The sequence below is a fragment of the Scatophagus argus genome, chromosome 17, assembly GCF_020382885.2.
Source record: "Scatophagus argus isolate fScaArg1 chromosome 17, fScaArg1.pri, whole genome shotgun sequence".
NCBI classification, from domain to species: Eukaryota; Metazoa; Chordata; class Actinopteri; family Scatophagidae; genus Scatophagus; species Scatophagus argus.
Window position 1 is genome coordinate 4,692,280 of NC_058509.1, and position 16,893 is coordinate 4,709,172.

The 16,893-nt window shown below is 43.9% G+C and overlaps 1 protein-coding gene across 4 annotated transcripts in view; it reads right to left on the reverse strand.

Annotated features, from left to right (window-relative positions):
• pleca (plectin a) overlaps window positions 1-16,351 on the reverse strand; it is an 88,010-nt gene extending 71,659 nt beyond the window's left edge. The window contains exons 1-2 of one of the 4 annotated variants that reach the window (XM_046416881.1): window positions 16,233-16,351; window positions 9,998-10,211 (exon numbers count right to left, since the gene is read on the reverse strand). In XM_046416881.1, coding sequence (XP_046272837.1) covers window positions 9,998-10,211; window positions 16,233-16,265 — 247 coding nt within the window. In that variant the 5' untranslated portion in view covers window positions 16,266-16,351. Of the gene's footprint in view, window positions 1-4,721; window positions 4,983-9,997; window positions 10,212-13,246; window positions 13,583-16,232 lie in introns of those variants that run through there. The other 3 variants (XM_046416872.1, XM_046416873.1, XM_046416879.1) reach the window with 3 other exon arrangements.
• Between the last annotated feature and the right edge of the window lie 542 nt (window positions 16,352-16,893).

Consider the following 16,893-nt stretch of genomic DNA (forward strand, 5'->3'; position numbering starts at 1 on the left):
GAACAGACAGAAACCCAACGGGTCATCTCACACACACTCATGTGAAGTAGAAGACAGGTGAGAAGATTCTGCAGCAGCACAGACTCCTGGGTAATCTGCTGTGGGCACGGCACTGTGGGATCGAGTGTGAGTGTGAACATGTGTGGAGATAATATATGAGTATGTCCTCTGTCAGTGGAGGCCATCACGCTGAGAGGCCCTAAAGCAACACACAAGTGTACTAAACTGCATCTGAAATTGAATGAAACTCAGTGATTTCCACATTTTCAGTAATATAACTTTAAAAAAAATACATTGTGGTCAAGCTCAAACTTAGTCAGGTTTTCATCTGACAGCGATGATAATGTTGACAGTCAGAAGACTCAGGTAGGTAAGTTTTCACTCTGAAGAACATATATGACTCGATACATCATCTAAAACACGTTTACACAGCAGGCGTACGACTGGATGTTAGCGCTGGCTTCGCCGCGGCACGTGGAGAACTATTTCCTCTATCTGCAACCTGCTGGTCGGACCAATCACACAGATTGGTTCACATACGAGTGATTTTCTTAGGCGTGCAACACGCACACACAACCTGTTACTATTTTTGAATGCGAGGTCAAGTTGCATGAAACCGATCTGAGGCAAGTACTGGAAGTGAAGTGCGGAGGGGGTTTCTCTGCGGACGCTCGGGCCCAACAGTGATTCATAAGACAAACTTATCTCAGCCCTTTTAACAGCAAAGCTCGCTGGTATTTACACACACACACACAGAAAGACACACACTGCTGTTGCTGCAGGTTTTCCGGTGCACTGACTTATTTAAGAGTGTTTAAGAAGGGGGAGTGGGACACTGAATGCATCAAACATCCACCTTGTGAGCTGAATTTAATCATCCATTTTATGGGGCAAACGCAAAGATCAGATCAGCAAAAACAAGGACTAAAGTCTTGTGTCTCCATCTTGTGAAACCTGCCACAGTTTTCCTAAAAGATGAGATCAGGAATGGGAGAAAATGAAAAGTTCTTCAGTTTTCTTCACTCTACAGGTGTGCAGCATGACTTCCCAAATTTGTCTGAGTAGGTTCCCACGATAACTTTCACCAAATGTGGAATCTTCCTCTTTTGAATGCAGTTGTTTACAAAAGTGAACTTAGAACTTTGATAATCTTTATTGCAAAATCAGATAAAAAGTTCTTGGGATATTTGGCAGCAAAATCACCAAATTAACCAGATGAAGAATGTGTACTTGAGGTCAACATCAGTAAGAAGTCCACCCTAAAAAGACCTGAGCAAACTCCTGTCAGGGCCAAATGAGTGTCAAGGGAGGTCACTCGAGTTATTAGTGAATCTAAGTTCGTTATATTGTATTTGAGAGAGTCGTTATTGAGTTCCCTCCACCCTGAAATGTTCCTGCTTCAGTAGATCAGATTTTCCAGGCTCTTCCATTGAGCAGATGAACACTGCAGCCAAACAACTGTATTCTTAGGAGCTTCGTTCTGAAAAGAGATATCCAGCACGTATTTGTATTTCAAAGACACTGACAGCACAAACCCTGTGCGCTGATGCTCCAAGGACGATCGGCACTTAATTACATAAGTTAATGCAACCATCCTCAGTGAGCTAAATGTCAGGAGTCCTTTTAGTTTGTCTTTCGACCAGAATAACTTGACAGCATATATTTGTGGTGAGTATTTAAAGCAGAGCCGCATGTTTTACACTAATAGATCCGTTCAGTTGCTATTATAACACGGAGTTCCACTCAGCCAAATGTAACCGTCCCCACAGGAAGCTGAATTTCACCTGTTGCAATAACTTATGCAAATGGACCTCACAAGAGAGGAATAACAATTTGTTTAATGTCAAAATATGTGTGATATAGGTGCACACACACACACACACACACACACACACACACTGTCAGTAAGAAATATATAAATACAACAAGGTTACCTTTTTCAGGATCTGATACACTACATAGACATAAGTATTGGGACACATGTCTATAAAACAGGGACTTTAATGGTATCTCATTCTAAACACACAGACAGCTTTGCAGCTCTAACAGCTTCCACTCTTCTGTGAAGACTTTCCGCAACATGTTGGAGTGTTTCTGTGGGAATTTGTGCCCATTCATGCAGTAGAGCATTTGCGAGGTCAGACACTGATGTTGGACCAAAAGGTCTGGCTCACAATCTCCGTTCCAGTTCATCCCAAAGGTGTTGGATGGTGTTAAGGTCAGGACTCTGTGTGGACCAGTCAAGTTCTTCCACACCAAACTCATCCAACCATGTCTTTATGGAGCTTTGCTTTGTGCACTGGGGCACAGTCATGCTGGAATAGAAAAGGGCCTTCAACAAACTGTTGTCACAAAGTTGGAAGCATAGCATTGTCCAAAATGTCTTGGTATGCTGAAGCATTAAGATGTCCCTTCACTGGAAGTCAGGGGCCGAGCCCAAACCCTGAAAAGCAGTGTTCCAGTACTTTTGTCCATATAGTCTATCTGTCATGAGTGTTGAGGATTCTGAACCAGTGTCAACACGAGCAGTAAAAGCAGAAGAGAATGCATCACTGTCAGGTAACAGGAATTTGATAAAACTGATAAAACACCTGGTGGTGCCCACACAATCCTCCTCTTCTTTGTTGACTATGGCACACTTAACAGTATTAAACAGGCCATATCTGACATCTATACACAGACTCAAGCAACAGCCTTGGAGAAAGAGTTGACATCTCATGACAAACCTCAAAACAATAAACACACTTTCGGCTTAAAAGTCGGCTTCACGTCACAAGGAGCAGCTAATGAAAACAACTTCCACCCTCTTCATACTCCACCTCTCTTTTTCACTCAGATCTGTGCCCATTTACTCTGGATAAACAGTTATCTAAGTAAAAAAAACAACAAGAAAGAGTAACAGGAAGTGAGATCTTGGCAGAGGGACTGGAGGTTAAAACAGGGGCGTGGAGCACCAGACCGGTGCCAGGGCGACTCGGCGGGAACGCTGCCCACAGTGACATGCACAGTAGGCAATCGCATGGGAAGAAAATTACAAGACTGTTGTGACTGCATGCCACGATTCTGTTCCCAACATAGACCCCAAGACGAGTCCTTATTGATAGTCTGCTGTCAGTGGGGTGGAAAGTCTGCCCACAGTTATGATTTCTGTTTTCATTTCTAACTTATTTTTAACCGGGACATCCATGCAGCTTCTCAAAGCCTTGCATTTAATTGATACAATTACACGCACGCTATAAGGCTCACGGCTCTGCAAAGAGAGCAGCTTCGTCACTTGTGTCCTCCTGCATGTCACCTGGAAAAGAGAGCACAGGTGTTCCTGCCAGTCTGTGTCGCAGTGCACACCACCTCCAGGTGTTGCTGTAATTCACCTGCACACTGAGCCTGACGGTGACCCACACAGGCAACAGACAGCTGGTCAAAACTCAGCATGTTGCTCGTCTTCGACATTTCTGATTTTAGTGCTGGATTAGAACGTAATACTGTTTACACAAAAAGCAAATACTGTAAAGGTGCGTCACATGGCTCCTATTTTAAAGCCTTTAAACCCTATTAACTGATTAATCATTTAATCTAAAATGTAAGAAAAAAGTGGTTACATACAGTAAAGTAGCTTTTTGGCCAACAAACAAAAAAACACAAAACACAGAGACAAGAAGTAAATGTGTGTTTTAAATGCATTTCCTTCCTCATAAACTCAATGATTCATAATTCTTTAATATTTCAAATTGTACATTGATAACATTATTAAATTGTTGCTGCTAGATTGCAGTCTTTCTCTTTACTTGCAGGTGCGTTCCTATATTTCTTCGCGTGTTACTATCGGCAACTGTTGATCTTGCGAAATGGTGTGAACCTGGCGGCAGAGATGTGGGTCGTGTGTGCTCTTGTGCAGGACACAAACAAAATGATTCCCTCCCGAGTTTTGCACTGGTCAAATTTGGACTTGTGAAGTAAGCAGATACAGGAACAGGAACAGGAGCATCTTGATGCTGATCCGGCCTGCTGTGTCTGCTTTCTGAAAGGAAAAACACTATCGAGCCATGGCAGAGTTTACGGAGACACAATCAGGTCAATGTCCCTCTGAAGCACCACCTTGTTGGCTGGTAGCTCTTATCAGCCACATTGGACCTGTGCCACTCAACCATGGGCCAAATGTCTCACCTCTCAGTGGCCACCGGCGGTTCCCCCTGTATGCAAAGGAGGCTGTCAGGCCAGAAAAGAGGACACAGACGGCAGCACGGGACTCCTTTGGGTTTTACTGATACTGAATCGCTTAACCTGAAGGCCACAGCTCGGGCTCCTGTATCTCAGAAGGACTTCTCTCCTTTAAACCCCACCAAACCACAGGGGAAACCACAGTTTTAAAAGTGAAGTGAATGAATGTGACAGCACTGCGAATCACTTCCACCGCTCTATAACAATAACAAAGATCTGATGCTGAACTTAATGGCTCTCCAGCAGCTCTGCGCAAAGGCGCCAGTCAGCAATTCAGTATAATTTCTATGGTGGAAACATTAACCTTCCTGTCTCTACATCTCACAGAGATCCCTCCTGAACCAAATCTGTACAAATCAATACACAACCAACTAATGCCAGTGAAGTGAGTCGAACCTGCATTCACTCACGCCAAACCTCCCATTCAAACACACATACTGTCAACGTGTTTGTCAGTTGAGCAGTGAAAGCCACTCCAGTGGAGAAAAGTGAGGTGCAGTTACCTTTATACTTCTCTCTGACGTTCTCATAGGCTTGCACATAGTCCTGCTCCTCTGACAGCCGCTGACCCGGGTCACACATGGGCATGGACATGGCCTGTCTGAGACTGAGTCGCAATCAGGGAACCTTCCTCTGTCTTCAAACTTTCTTTCAAGCACACACACACACACACACACACGCTGTTTGACTCGCCCCCCTCTGTGCTGATATATAAAAACCCCTGCTGGCTGTCTGTCCACCTATCTGTCTGTCCCCACCTTCTTCCTCACCCACAATCAGTCACAGTATTCCCTCTATAAAGCTGTACATTTCATTCCAGACCACCACCACCACTCCCCTCCTCTGCTTGAGAAACACACACACACACACACACAGCAGACCCTCCCTCTTAAAGGCACAGAGGCAAACACACACTACAAAGATAGATACCAGTTGAGGCAGAGCTGCAGATCCCACAAAGACACACACACACACACACACACACAGCAGAGGCAACTCCACCCCTGATCGAGAGACACACATGGCTACCTCGATGAAAAAACAAATGACGGAGCTGCGTGGGGTTATTCGAGTTCCTGCCGCTGGAGAAACTGGGGCAAGGCTCTCCAAGTGGATCCTGTACTATTCACAGTTTTAAAATAAACTCCCTGACCAGTCGCATGGCCCTCCTCTCAGTCACGTCATATTTCTGAAACTGAATGATGGCAGATTTTGGTGAGTTTAAATGCCAGAGAACCACACCTCTTCAGCACAGGACAAAACGCTGGATCAGTTCTGGATCAGTCCTGGATCAGTCCTGGTTCACATAGCGCCAAGTGAAACAACTCTGGATGTGTTACAACCACCACAGCAAAGGAGACTAAAGCTGAAAGCTTTAGACAGAAGTTCAAATTCCTGTGGAAAACATCAGAAAGCAACACTTGTGCCACACTAAACTGAACTGTCATAATATTTGTTTCCGATATTCCAAAACATCAAAAACTTTGGTGATCATTTTAAACCTGACAGCATCCATCAACTTTGACTGTCCCGGTCTGGTTTAGATGTGAGTAACTAAAAGTCTCCCGGCTGGAGTCTGATTCCAGCTGTTTACATCCACATTTACATCCACATTTACATGACGCTCTTATAAAGTGACTATAAAGGAGTACAATTCATACAGCGCCTACAGAACCTAATACCTTTAAAAGAAACAGATCACGGAAATCACTGGGGATTCATCATAACATTTTGAATTAAAGACTTGCAAAAATGTTACACAAATTAAAGACACAAGCCATTAAAATCAGATCAATAGTGCCTCAACACTCTTAACAGGAAAACTTGAGAGACGTCGTCGCGGCCCGAGCACACACACACGTGTGTGTGTTATCACTTTCTCATACAGCTGGGAGTTTTTATTTGCTCAGCTATCAGCAGAATTGGGAGAATTTCATCAGAATTAAGCTGCAAATTGCAAAATTTACATTCGTAAATCCTTCACGTCAGGAATGTGAAGAATGTTTCAACACTCATGAGTGCACTGAGACACCAAACTAAGTGCAGCATTTCCCAACCAGTAAGTTATGACCTAAAAGTGAGTTGGAACGATAATGATGTGTTGTTCGTCTGTAATGAGTTCCAGCACCTACAGCACTTTGGCTGGAGGTTTTTAACTCCAAGATGCACGTGGGTAGTTTAAGAAAACTAATGTAAGTGTAAACTGAGTCAACTTTTAACAGAAGCTAATGAACACCAAACTAGTCCTCACTGCTTATATAAAATAGCTGCATCAGCGGCTTGTTTGGAGTAACAGAAAGCCTTTCAGTTTAAGCGACAGCCTCCATGATAAAGCCAGAGAAAAAAAGATCCACCTACAGGAAGTGAAACTGCAGAATCAAAGAAAACAAAGTCCCTGCACAGCAGAAACAGCTTGACAAGTCACCTCTGGGGAGTGCAGGTCAAAGCGCATCAGTGACAGCTCATCTCTGGAGATATGACCAGAGGAAAACCATGGCAGTGTCACATCTTACCAACTTCAAACTGATCAATCATGATTTACTGCATGATTTGTTTTTGTTTTCCCAGCATACAGAACAGTTTGGTTCTGATGTGTGATGGGTAAAATTTACGAACCTCCCGATGCCACAGTGTGGCTGTTTTCTTATCACCGGCCAGCGGATGTTGTCCCTCAGAGAGAAAGTCTCGCTTTTGTCTCTGTGTTCGCATGTCTGGCCTTGGCTCTGCTGACTGACTGCAGTGCCAATCGGCCCTCCCACACATCACCGGACTAAAGGCTCTCTGGCAACTAATTTATGGCCTCTACTAAAATCAAAGAAAATAACAACACGTCTAAGGAAGGACACGGCCGCCCCCCTCACTATTCATTAACTGTTCTTTAGTTTTTTTGGGTGTATTCACTGATTTGTGTTTGTAAGACTTTGTGCGGTTACTTGCTTACAGGTTGGCAGCCTGAATACCAATTTCTGCTTGAAATATTGTCAGTGCGGTGATAATGTGCTCCAAAGTTGTGTTTATTAATGTAATCACATTAGCATCACTGACTGATACTGTTTCATTAGCAGCATTACATTAAAATCTATGGGAACTTTCCTTTTGGCTCAAAATGAGATAAAAATAGACCAAAGAATAGAAGATTTTGAGACAAACTTACAGTGTATGAAAAGCACAAGTGGTCAATTTAATCTGAATTTACCTTTAAAGTAAGTCATGCAGCTCAGAGTTATTCAAATGCATTTACTGACTGAGTTAACACAAAGAGCCTTGCAAATTTTTTTAGAGGACATAAAACTTGTATTGCATGCATCACATTACATTACATTAGTTGCATAGCTTGTAATGTTACAAGTAATGTATTGCTTTGCTCGTGCAGTGTGTATTTAATCAAAATGTGATTTACTGCCTTGATTGGCCTGGCAACAGATGCTGTTTAGCTTTTTCCATCTGCTCTCTGCTGCACAGCTCAGCGTGTCAGCACCACACACACATGTAGAAAATGTCCTCAATATGGAGTCAAATGCGAGGTTCATGAACGGAGACACTGTCAGCACTGCACAACGAGAGAAGGGACATGCAGACATGCTCCACTACACTTTATCTTTGGATACTGTCCTCTAGTGTCCAGCATGCATACTGCACAGACCCCCCCCGCTTCCTGGTTCATGAACATTCAGCCTGATCAGTGAGGTACTCAGCACTCTAAAGCAGGTAACTGCAAGACACTTCAGTCTTCAGGCAGCTTCATTACTCAGACACGACTTAGGGAAAGTGACAGGACACGCTTCATTGCGTAGTGAAAAATAATCATAATACAACTGTTTGAATGACAGAAGAAACCAAACTTTGCACTTGTCAGCTGCAGCAGAATATCTCAGGGTCCAAAAGACATCCTGACATACTGGTGACGCAGGCAGCAGCCACACTGAAGACTGTAAAAAGTAAAATCAATAATGGACCCAAATTCAATATTCAGACAAAAACAACACCAGGCACACTGTTGAAAGCAGTCTGAATAATTTATGTGAATCTGTTGCAGACCCTGTGACGTGTTCTCGACTCTGTGTTCTGTAAAACAGAACAAAGAACTAAAAAGTTACAGCTTGGTATTTTTTAAAAAAAAAAAAAAAAAAAAAGAAGTGAATGAGGTTAGATGACCTATTTATAATTTTGGCTAATAAGCATTTCAGCTGTGTTTTTGGTTTATTGGGACCTGAAATTCCTGTTATTTGTAACAGAAAATCATTGTTGTTATGTTTGTCTAATTGTGAAACTCACTTACTTAATCATTCATTCAGTCAGTCACTTTATGCCCCTGGTGGTCGTTGTGAGCCATGACATATGATGAAGTAAACCACCATGACTCCACTCTTCCTCTCTTCAGCTGACCTGCATCAGCATCAGCAGAGCATCCGTCAAGAGTCACAGTTTTCTGATCAGCAAACTAGTATGTTAAGCTACAAAGGCCTTGATACAGTCCGACTGGCATCTTGTTTACTGTCAGCCAACACTGTCTGCCTCTCAAACTGTCTTCAGCGTGATAACAAATGGTCCTGTCTCCATCTGTAGCGAGATAAAGCTGCAGCTCCAGCCTCGCATGTGTCTCACGAGGCTAATGAATTGGACCGAGGCCATTATGGCAGCAATCCAACAGGACAACACTGATACAGTTGTCTTTATCTGTTATATTCCCTCAGCCTCCGGCATGCTGCTCGAGCCCAGAGGCGCTACAGGAAGTCATGAGAACATATGGGACAACCTGCCGTCCCATGACATCTCTGAACTGGACCTCATCAACCAGCTCTACACAAGCGCACACAATCCCGCTGCTGCTGCTGAATGTGCGGAGGCGATAACACCCAGTCCCAGAAAACTGCTGCAGTACATCAAATCAATAACAGAGACGACAAGGGAGGTGGAAGAGGTCGGTGTTGTCTCTGAAGAGACAGTACAAACCCAACACCCACCACAGGAACTGCTGAGGCAGCGAGTCGCATCATCTGAGCTCCGCCTCAGTGTTCAGAGTTAACAGAGATGAAGGAGCTGAGGAACCTGGTCAGGGTTTCTAGAGACCCATAAAGAGACATTCACAGCCCTCCCTGTGGGAAATAAATTAGCGCAGACTAATGAGGGATCGTTATGTCTTTGAACTGTCTGCAAGAGTCTCTGAGGCAGTGTTACGTACGCAGATTTTTAACAGTAGAGCTTCACATTTCTTTGTAAATAAAAAGGATTTTTTAAAAAACATATCCACCCACTGCAGGGTCTATTGAATTAAGATCAATAGCTCTAAACCCAACAATCGGATGATAAATAACATATAAGCATCAGAGCATAAGAGTGCACACCTGCACATGCCAAGGTATCACCTGCACACGAGTCTGCTGCACATGATGGCAAATAAACAGCCAGGAGCATCACAGCTTATTACTTTACTGATTTTGCCAAGAACACAAGCACAAAGGCGAGCCAAGACACTGAATCAACAGCTGACAGCACTGGCAGAAAAACTCAAGAGTCCAACTTTAAAGTGCACATTTTACACAACGGCTGTCATGAAGAGCAGATGATACAGTCGTGTCCGCAGCTGCAATGAGGACCACAACTCGAGCACAGTTATTTACTAATACAAAGCCCCCAGCCCAAACCCTGTCAAAGTGACCTTTAAGAGGAACTTCCTGATGAGACGCCACGTGAGCAGCAGCATGAACAGTCAGTGTTACAGCAGTTTGCACATGAGCACTTGCAGACACAGACACTTCTACCCGTGTGAACGTTGTACCTGCAATGCGGATGATGGCCCTCTCTGCGGGGTCCAGCACGTCTCCGGAGGCTGACTTGGAGCGCTTGATGCGGTGGTGCTTTGGCAGGTTCCAGGGCAGCGTGTCTCCAGGGGAAGGAGAGTAAGTTACTGAACTCAGATCACTGGAACTCTCCTCAGACGCAGCCCTGACCAGAGGCCTCCTCTTGGGCTTGTCCTTCACCTCCTCCATAGTCTGCATGTTCTCAAAACAAAGACAAATAATGCAGAACAGAGTGAGTCTATTAAAGCTATCGCTATTGTTACTGCGAAACTGCAATGCAACCACCAAATATTAACTTCAAGTACCAGGCTATATAGACAGAAGCATCTTGACACACCTCTTTTTCAGGGGCTGTTCTTCAGCCCTTGGCTTCCAGTGAAGGGAAATCTTAATGCTTACCAATGCAGCATACCAAGACATTTTGGACAATGCTATGCTTCCAACTTTGTGGAAACAGTTTGTTGAAGGCCCTTTTCTATTCCAGCATGACTGTGCCCCAGTGCACAAAGCAAAGCTCCATAAAGACATGGTTGGATGAGTTTGGTGTGGAAGAACCTGACTGTCCCACACAGAGTCCTGACCTCAACCCCATCCAACACCTTTGGGATGAACTGGAATGGAGATTGTGAGCCAGGCCTTTTGGTCCAACATCAGTGTGTGACCTCACAAATGCTCTGCTGCATGAATGGGCACAAATTCCCACAGAAACACTCTAACATGTTGTGGAAAGCCTTCACAGAAGAGTGGAAGCTGTTAGAGCTGCAAAGCTGTCTGTGTGTTTAGAATGAGACGTCATTAAAGTCCCTGTTGGTGTGATGGTCAGGTGTCCCGATACTTTTGTCTATATAGTACATTCAGGTATACTTTTCTGGAAAACGCAAGAGCAGATGGAGTTCACAGAGTGACATTGGTCTGCTCTAGTGACACCTGTTCTTGTGTTCTTGTAGAAGATAAACACTTTATTTTAAAGAAAAGAGTGTTAGCCAACTCACACAAGCAAATGGAAACTTACAGAATAAACAAGACAAACAAATAGTTTTTGCAACCTCCAGGGTCAACATGCTTATGATTCAGCTGTTTCACGAACAGCATTTCTAGAACATCAGGCCACAAATGTAATATGACCTCAAAGTTTCAGTAAAGTGTACTGTATAAATAAATAATAAAGATATTTAGATAGTAAAGGTCAATTAATAGAGCTCTTGAAATCCTTCAACTATTACTGAAATCAATCAATCGAGGATTTTATCAAGTCAACATATCACACAATTGGACAAATACATGCAAAATTAACATATGCTGTCATTCTTATGCAGGCAAAACCCTTCACATATTTAAAACAAATGTCAAAAACATACTGTTAGTTTTAAAATTCAATTTTGTGATTTTCACAAATTTTTGCACAATAACAGAATCAAAGAAAAGAAAGATAAATAAGTGATGATGCCCAACTGAATGACTGTCCAGCCCTGTTTTGGAGCATCTTCACTATATTTAAATCTAACATGCAGCAGTGAAGACAAAAGAGGACTGGACAAAAGACGGCTGTCTGAAGAAAGTATTTTTAACCAAAATCCTAGAGGCCTGACTCATTCAGAGAGCTGCTGTGGGGAGCAGGGCAGGTGCTGCTGATGCACAGCACAACGTCACCACGCTCCCAGCTTCCTTTTCAGCTGAGTCACCATGGTGACCATCCAGCTCGCAGGATGCTCCCCTGCAGGGGCGCCGGCTGCACCGCCACAGCCTCTCTGATTGGACGGGACCAGACGGCACCAAACTCCCAGGAGTCGTGTCTGCCGTGCATCAGACGCAGTTCACAGTCAGGTTATGATTCAGCTAAATGCTAATCCTGTTGACTTACTGCTGCACTATTGATTTCTCGTAGTATTATTTGATTCAGGCAGCTCAATCCAAAGCACATTTACTTCATGCTGTCAGTCTGGCAGACGGCCACTTCAGCAGTGAAGGCATGAAACACTACGAATCAACGTGTGTGGATGTTTTCTTGTGAGGAAAACTTGTGTTTTAACAGTTTGAGATCATCTTGTCGTTCTGTCTTTCTTTCTTTCTGCGTGTCACAGACCAACTGCTAACAGCAGAACTGCTGAAAGCAGAACACGTGACATGTTATGCGTTCCTGTGGCAGTTCACTGACTGATCTGAAGATCTGAATGGAAACACGGGCGTTTGCAGTCTATCAGACACAACAAAATGCACAGTTTGAATACTTCAGGAAAATGCAGGCTGGGCTGTTCGAAAGGGCACACATACAGAGACATGTTAAAAATTCATGGTTTCTAAAAACAGCCCTTACACACAGCAGATGAGGGAGAGACGTCAAGATGCTTCAGGGCACCACTGATGGCTACCACACATGCACACCAATCCTTCTTGTAAAGCCTCAGTGTGCTTTAGTCAGCCAGGCAGCAAAGTGTGAGCTTTTCGGATCTCTCAGGCTCTTTGTCGCCTGTCTGATTTCTGCTTTAGCGTACTGCTGAGCACCAATCTACTGGACAGCAACATGCACCTTCAGTCAGGTGCTGACAGCACCTGCTGCGTTTACCCAGAGACCTTTGACGCGCACGAAATCCCTACCAACATCATCACGTTTGTTTGCATCCTCCTGCCTCTAAACCATTACTATTCAGAGTGGCTTTGCTTTCTTGTATGGCCTTCATCCAAGCAAGCTGAAAGCATCGGGGTGAGCCGTAGTTACCAGGCAACCCCGAGGAGCATTAGAGAGCATGCTCCTGAAACTCTCAGGACTTGGAGGTGGAAGAAAGTTAAGTGGTGTGTGCTGGTATGAACAGACACTGACAGCTGACTGAGGCTCCTCTCTCTCTCTCCAGACTGTGAACAACTGATGGACTTCATTAGGAGTGGATCTGTTGATCATCACTTGACAGTGAAAGCTGTCAAGTCTGGATCCCTCCCAGAAAAAACTCTAAATCCCGCAGGCCTTCAGGGACTGAGCTGCTGCAGCGCCACACCTGAAATCAGGCTCTTCGACCTGAGCCGCAGTGGGCAGACATCTGATAGGTGCACCTGCTGTCTGACAGGTCAGGAGGATGCAAAAAAACAAACAAAAAACATCGTCGCTTTTTCTCATAGTGAAGACAGGTCGGATTGTTTCTAATCTAAATAATAAATAATCTAATAAGTCATGTGATTAATGGCGATGCAGCAGAACGTAACCAATAAACGAGCTGTGTTCCTGGTCTACTCACGCCTGATATATCCAGGATTACTGCTGTTTTGCTCCCAGGTGTACAGTCACCAAAATCCGTTTACTGCAGCGGTGCCGTCGGCGGATTCGCCCCAGTTAGATCCGCTCAAACTTGGAGAGCCATCGTCCTCAGCCGCAGCGGGAGTCGCGCCTGCGTCCTGCAGTCTCCTGGCTGTGGGATGCTCATCCGGTCAGACCTGGACTGATCCGGGCTTGCAGGAAGTCTCACCACCCCTCAGCCTGCGGTCCACACAGCGAACACAGCAGCAGGGACGAAGTTGTCGCCGAACGGCAGGCACGCACGGAGATCAGAGCAGAGATGCGATTGCAGGCTCGGCGCGCATGTGAAAACTGAGCTCAGGTCAGATTGATCGCAGCGTGCTGTCAGAGGCAGGCGTTTCCCTCACAGTGAGCTTTAATCTTCTCAGTGCGTCCGGACGTGTAGATCTAATCCTTAGGTGTACAACCAGTGACATTCTCAGTGGGCTCAGGGTGGCTGAAATAAGCATTTGTCTTATTATTTTTGCGTGGAGACACCGTCCCACGCCCTGGCAGGCTGGGGCTTCAACTCTTTCCTCAGGATGCTGTAACAGGAGAGACGATGGCAGCGCGCTGCCGCTGAGCTCAGCGTCTGTATGGCATGTGGAAACAGATGGGCTGATGTGATGGCATCATATAACCCACATACAGCTGTGACTATACTGACTCTGTCACACTTACAGAAGGGGACTGTCATTTTAAACCCCTGAGTGTGTACTCTGGAAGACACTTCTGTTCCCTTTCAGCTCAAGATCAACTTAACAATGGCTTTTAGTGTTAAATTGAGCAACAACAACTGAGTTTCTAATAATTATTCTGCCTGGTTTTTGAGCAATTCTTCAATCCTGCAGAAAGCTCGCACAAGTCCAACTTCATGTAGGTTTGTCTTAAAATATAATAAGAAGCGATGACAACTAAACAGCCTCCATGACAGCTGAGCAAAACCACCCAGTGAAAAGAGGCCATGAAATGTGGTTTCTCTGGAAATTCAGTGTAACTGGAACTTGTGCTGAGCATTTTTTTCTTAAGTTCTGTCATTATGATGTGTAAAATCAAACACACACAACAAAAAAGCACCCCTAAATAGTCTTGGCCGACCCAGTTTTCCCTGTATAGATTTTGTATATGTTTGCAATTTAATTGATCAGCATGAATTTTAACATTCACTGATTCCTGTGAAGGACTGATGCAAAAAATGTCCGTAAATATGAGAACCGAAAAGAAGGCCAACGTTTATAAAATTAATTTCATCTGGTGTACGTGTTTGCTGGTGTCTGCCAGCTATTAATCAAGAAATCTATTACATTTAGTCTTGCGAGTTGTTTATTATGTGCCGTGTTTTTCTTCTTCGCTCCAAATGGGGCCAAGTTGGACTGAGTCGAATTAAAAAATGTCACGCTGAGCCATTACATAATCACAACACCGTGAACGACAGATTGCTTGTTTGTGTGGCCCTACATTATTTGTCTCGCCCACTTGGAGAATGAATCAATGGGCATGAAGAAGTGGGAGGTACCAAACGATGTGTGCCATCACCACTGAATGCTGGTGTCTGTGCCTGCTTTGTGCCCATTGTGCTGAAGGGTCAATCTGATCAAGCCAGTGCGCCTCATGAAGCCAGAGGGCAGCGGAGCTCTGAGGTTGCAGGCCGGTTTAGACATGTTAGAATTACTGTGGCAACAAATGTAAATCGGCTGTCAGCATCAGTATGTACAGTGCATGGGAAACATATTGGCACAACAAGTGGGCAAACAACGCTCCAGTCAAACAGTGGCCCATTTCCAGGAGGTAGTCAGGTCCTTTACTTAATTAAAAGACCACGCTGTAAAAATACTCCATTACAGGTAAAAGTCACTTTTAATAAGATGGACCCATGATGTGCTTTTACATAAAAATTACTTTACTCAAAATAACTTCTCATTAATTTTGACTCAGATGCGTGCCTTGTTGTTTTGCATGTGTTTGAATACCTCAGGAGCACATTGATTACACTGGCAGAATGCCAACAAAATGCCAACAAAACATGTTTATGTGATGTTGCTGATAAAGTATAAAGTGTGTATCAAGCAGGTAAATTCTTGGGGTTCCAAAGTGAAGCCAACCTTGAAGTACAAAAAAGCTGCAGTTCCTCAAATGCCCACTTGGGGTTGGTTCCAAAGGCAAGTCAATGCCCATAAGATCCTATGTTAAAATGCCAAACATTATAGCAGAAGTAAACATGTTTACAAAATGTTTTGGTCTCTACAGTTATTTTTTCTGTTCATGACAACGTACAGAGCAGAGAGGTGAATTTTTATATAACTCACTCATTTAAATTATATTTAAACTTAAACTTTGGATGATAGCTAGCTGCTAGCTGTCTGCTAAGCGACTGCAGCAACTTTAGGAACGTGAGAATGATTACACAAACAGTCAATGCTCATGCTGCTCATGCTGTATGTCTCCAATGAGGAAAAGTTACACCACTGGTTATCCACGTTTGTCCCTGTGATTAATTGTTTTCTTTATTGACTGCTTTGTCATTTTTGTCTGCAACATCGGAAGCTTTTCTTGGACGTCTTTTGAGTTTTTCTACCATACTTCTGTTTTGTGCAGCCTACTCCGTCACTACTGTTGCTCCCACCTTCTGGCAAATCAATCATGTTGGTTGACCTAAAAAGCATCAGTACCAGAACACCACACTGCTTTGTGCTTCCATCTGCCAGCTGAACTAACAGTGTTAACATCAGCATGCATTAGTCATTTCTGCATTGCCACAGAGCCATCAGAATGCAGTGGACAAACAGCTCAAATCACTGGCATTGACTAAGGCAAACATCTCTTTGGTGCTTCATCACCCTCAAAATTCGGTCTTGAAGACTTTTTATATGAAACCCAGTGGAGAAAATGGACTTGACATGCCAGGAAACGAGGCCTTTGATGACACATGGTGGAGAAACATTCCTCACCTTCTTTGATCCCACTTCAGTCACAGTTTCCATCCCGTCTTTAAGAGGTCGTCTCTTCCTCTTCCTCACTGCCGGACGTGGTGGCTCCTGTCCAAGGGCCACAGACTCCGTCACCACAATGTCCTCTGTCTGGACCGAAGCGACCGGCTTCTCTTTGGGCTTTTTCTTCCTCTGGAATGACATGACACCTTTAATCGTTTAACATGAGTTTTCTGCCTCTCCGACATACAGATTTTTATTTGTAAAGGTTTTGCTACTACAACACAATGTTTCAGATCTGACAAGGAACCAAGTCCAGCTTTCATTTCCAAATTGCAGATTTCACTACTGGAAATCAGCAGCTCTTGATATCTGGCATGCACTGAATGAGTCGGAACAAAAGCTTTGTAATTCAGGGGCCGCTGATTATGATTAGTCCTGTCAGGTAAACAAATGGGGTTTTGTTTTTCCCTGCTGCTAAAGTTCCCTGAAGATGAATGTAACTACATCCAATAAGGATTATTGTACCTAACTGAAAATTCCTACAGTGTAGCTTTTGAAAGTTAAGTTCGCAGTTGACATCATCATTGGGATCTTCTATATCTGAAGATTTTAAATGCCAGTGTTATTATAGTTTATTATGTGTCGAGTGCTGTTTTGGTTAGTCATCTCTCAGTCTTAA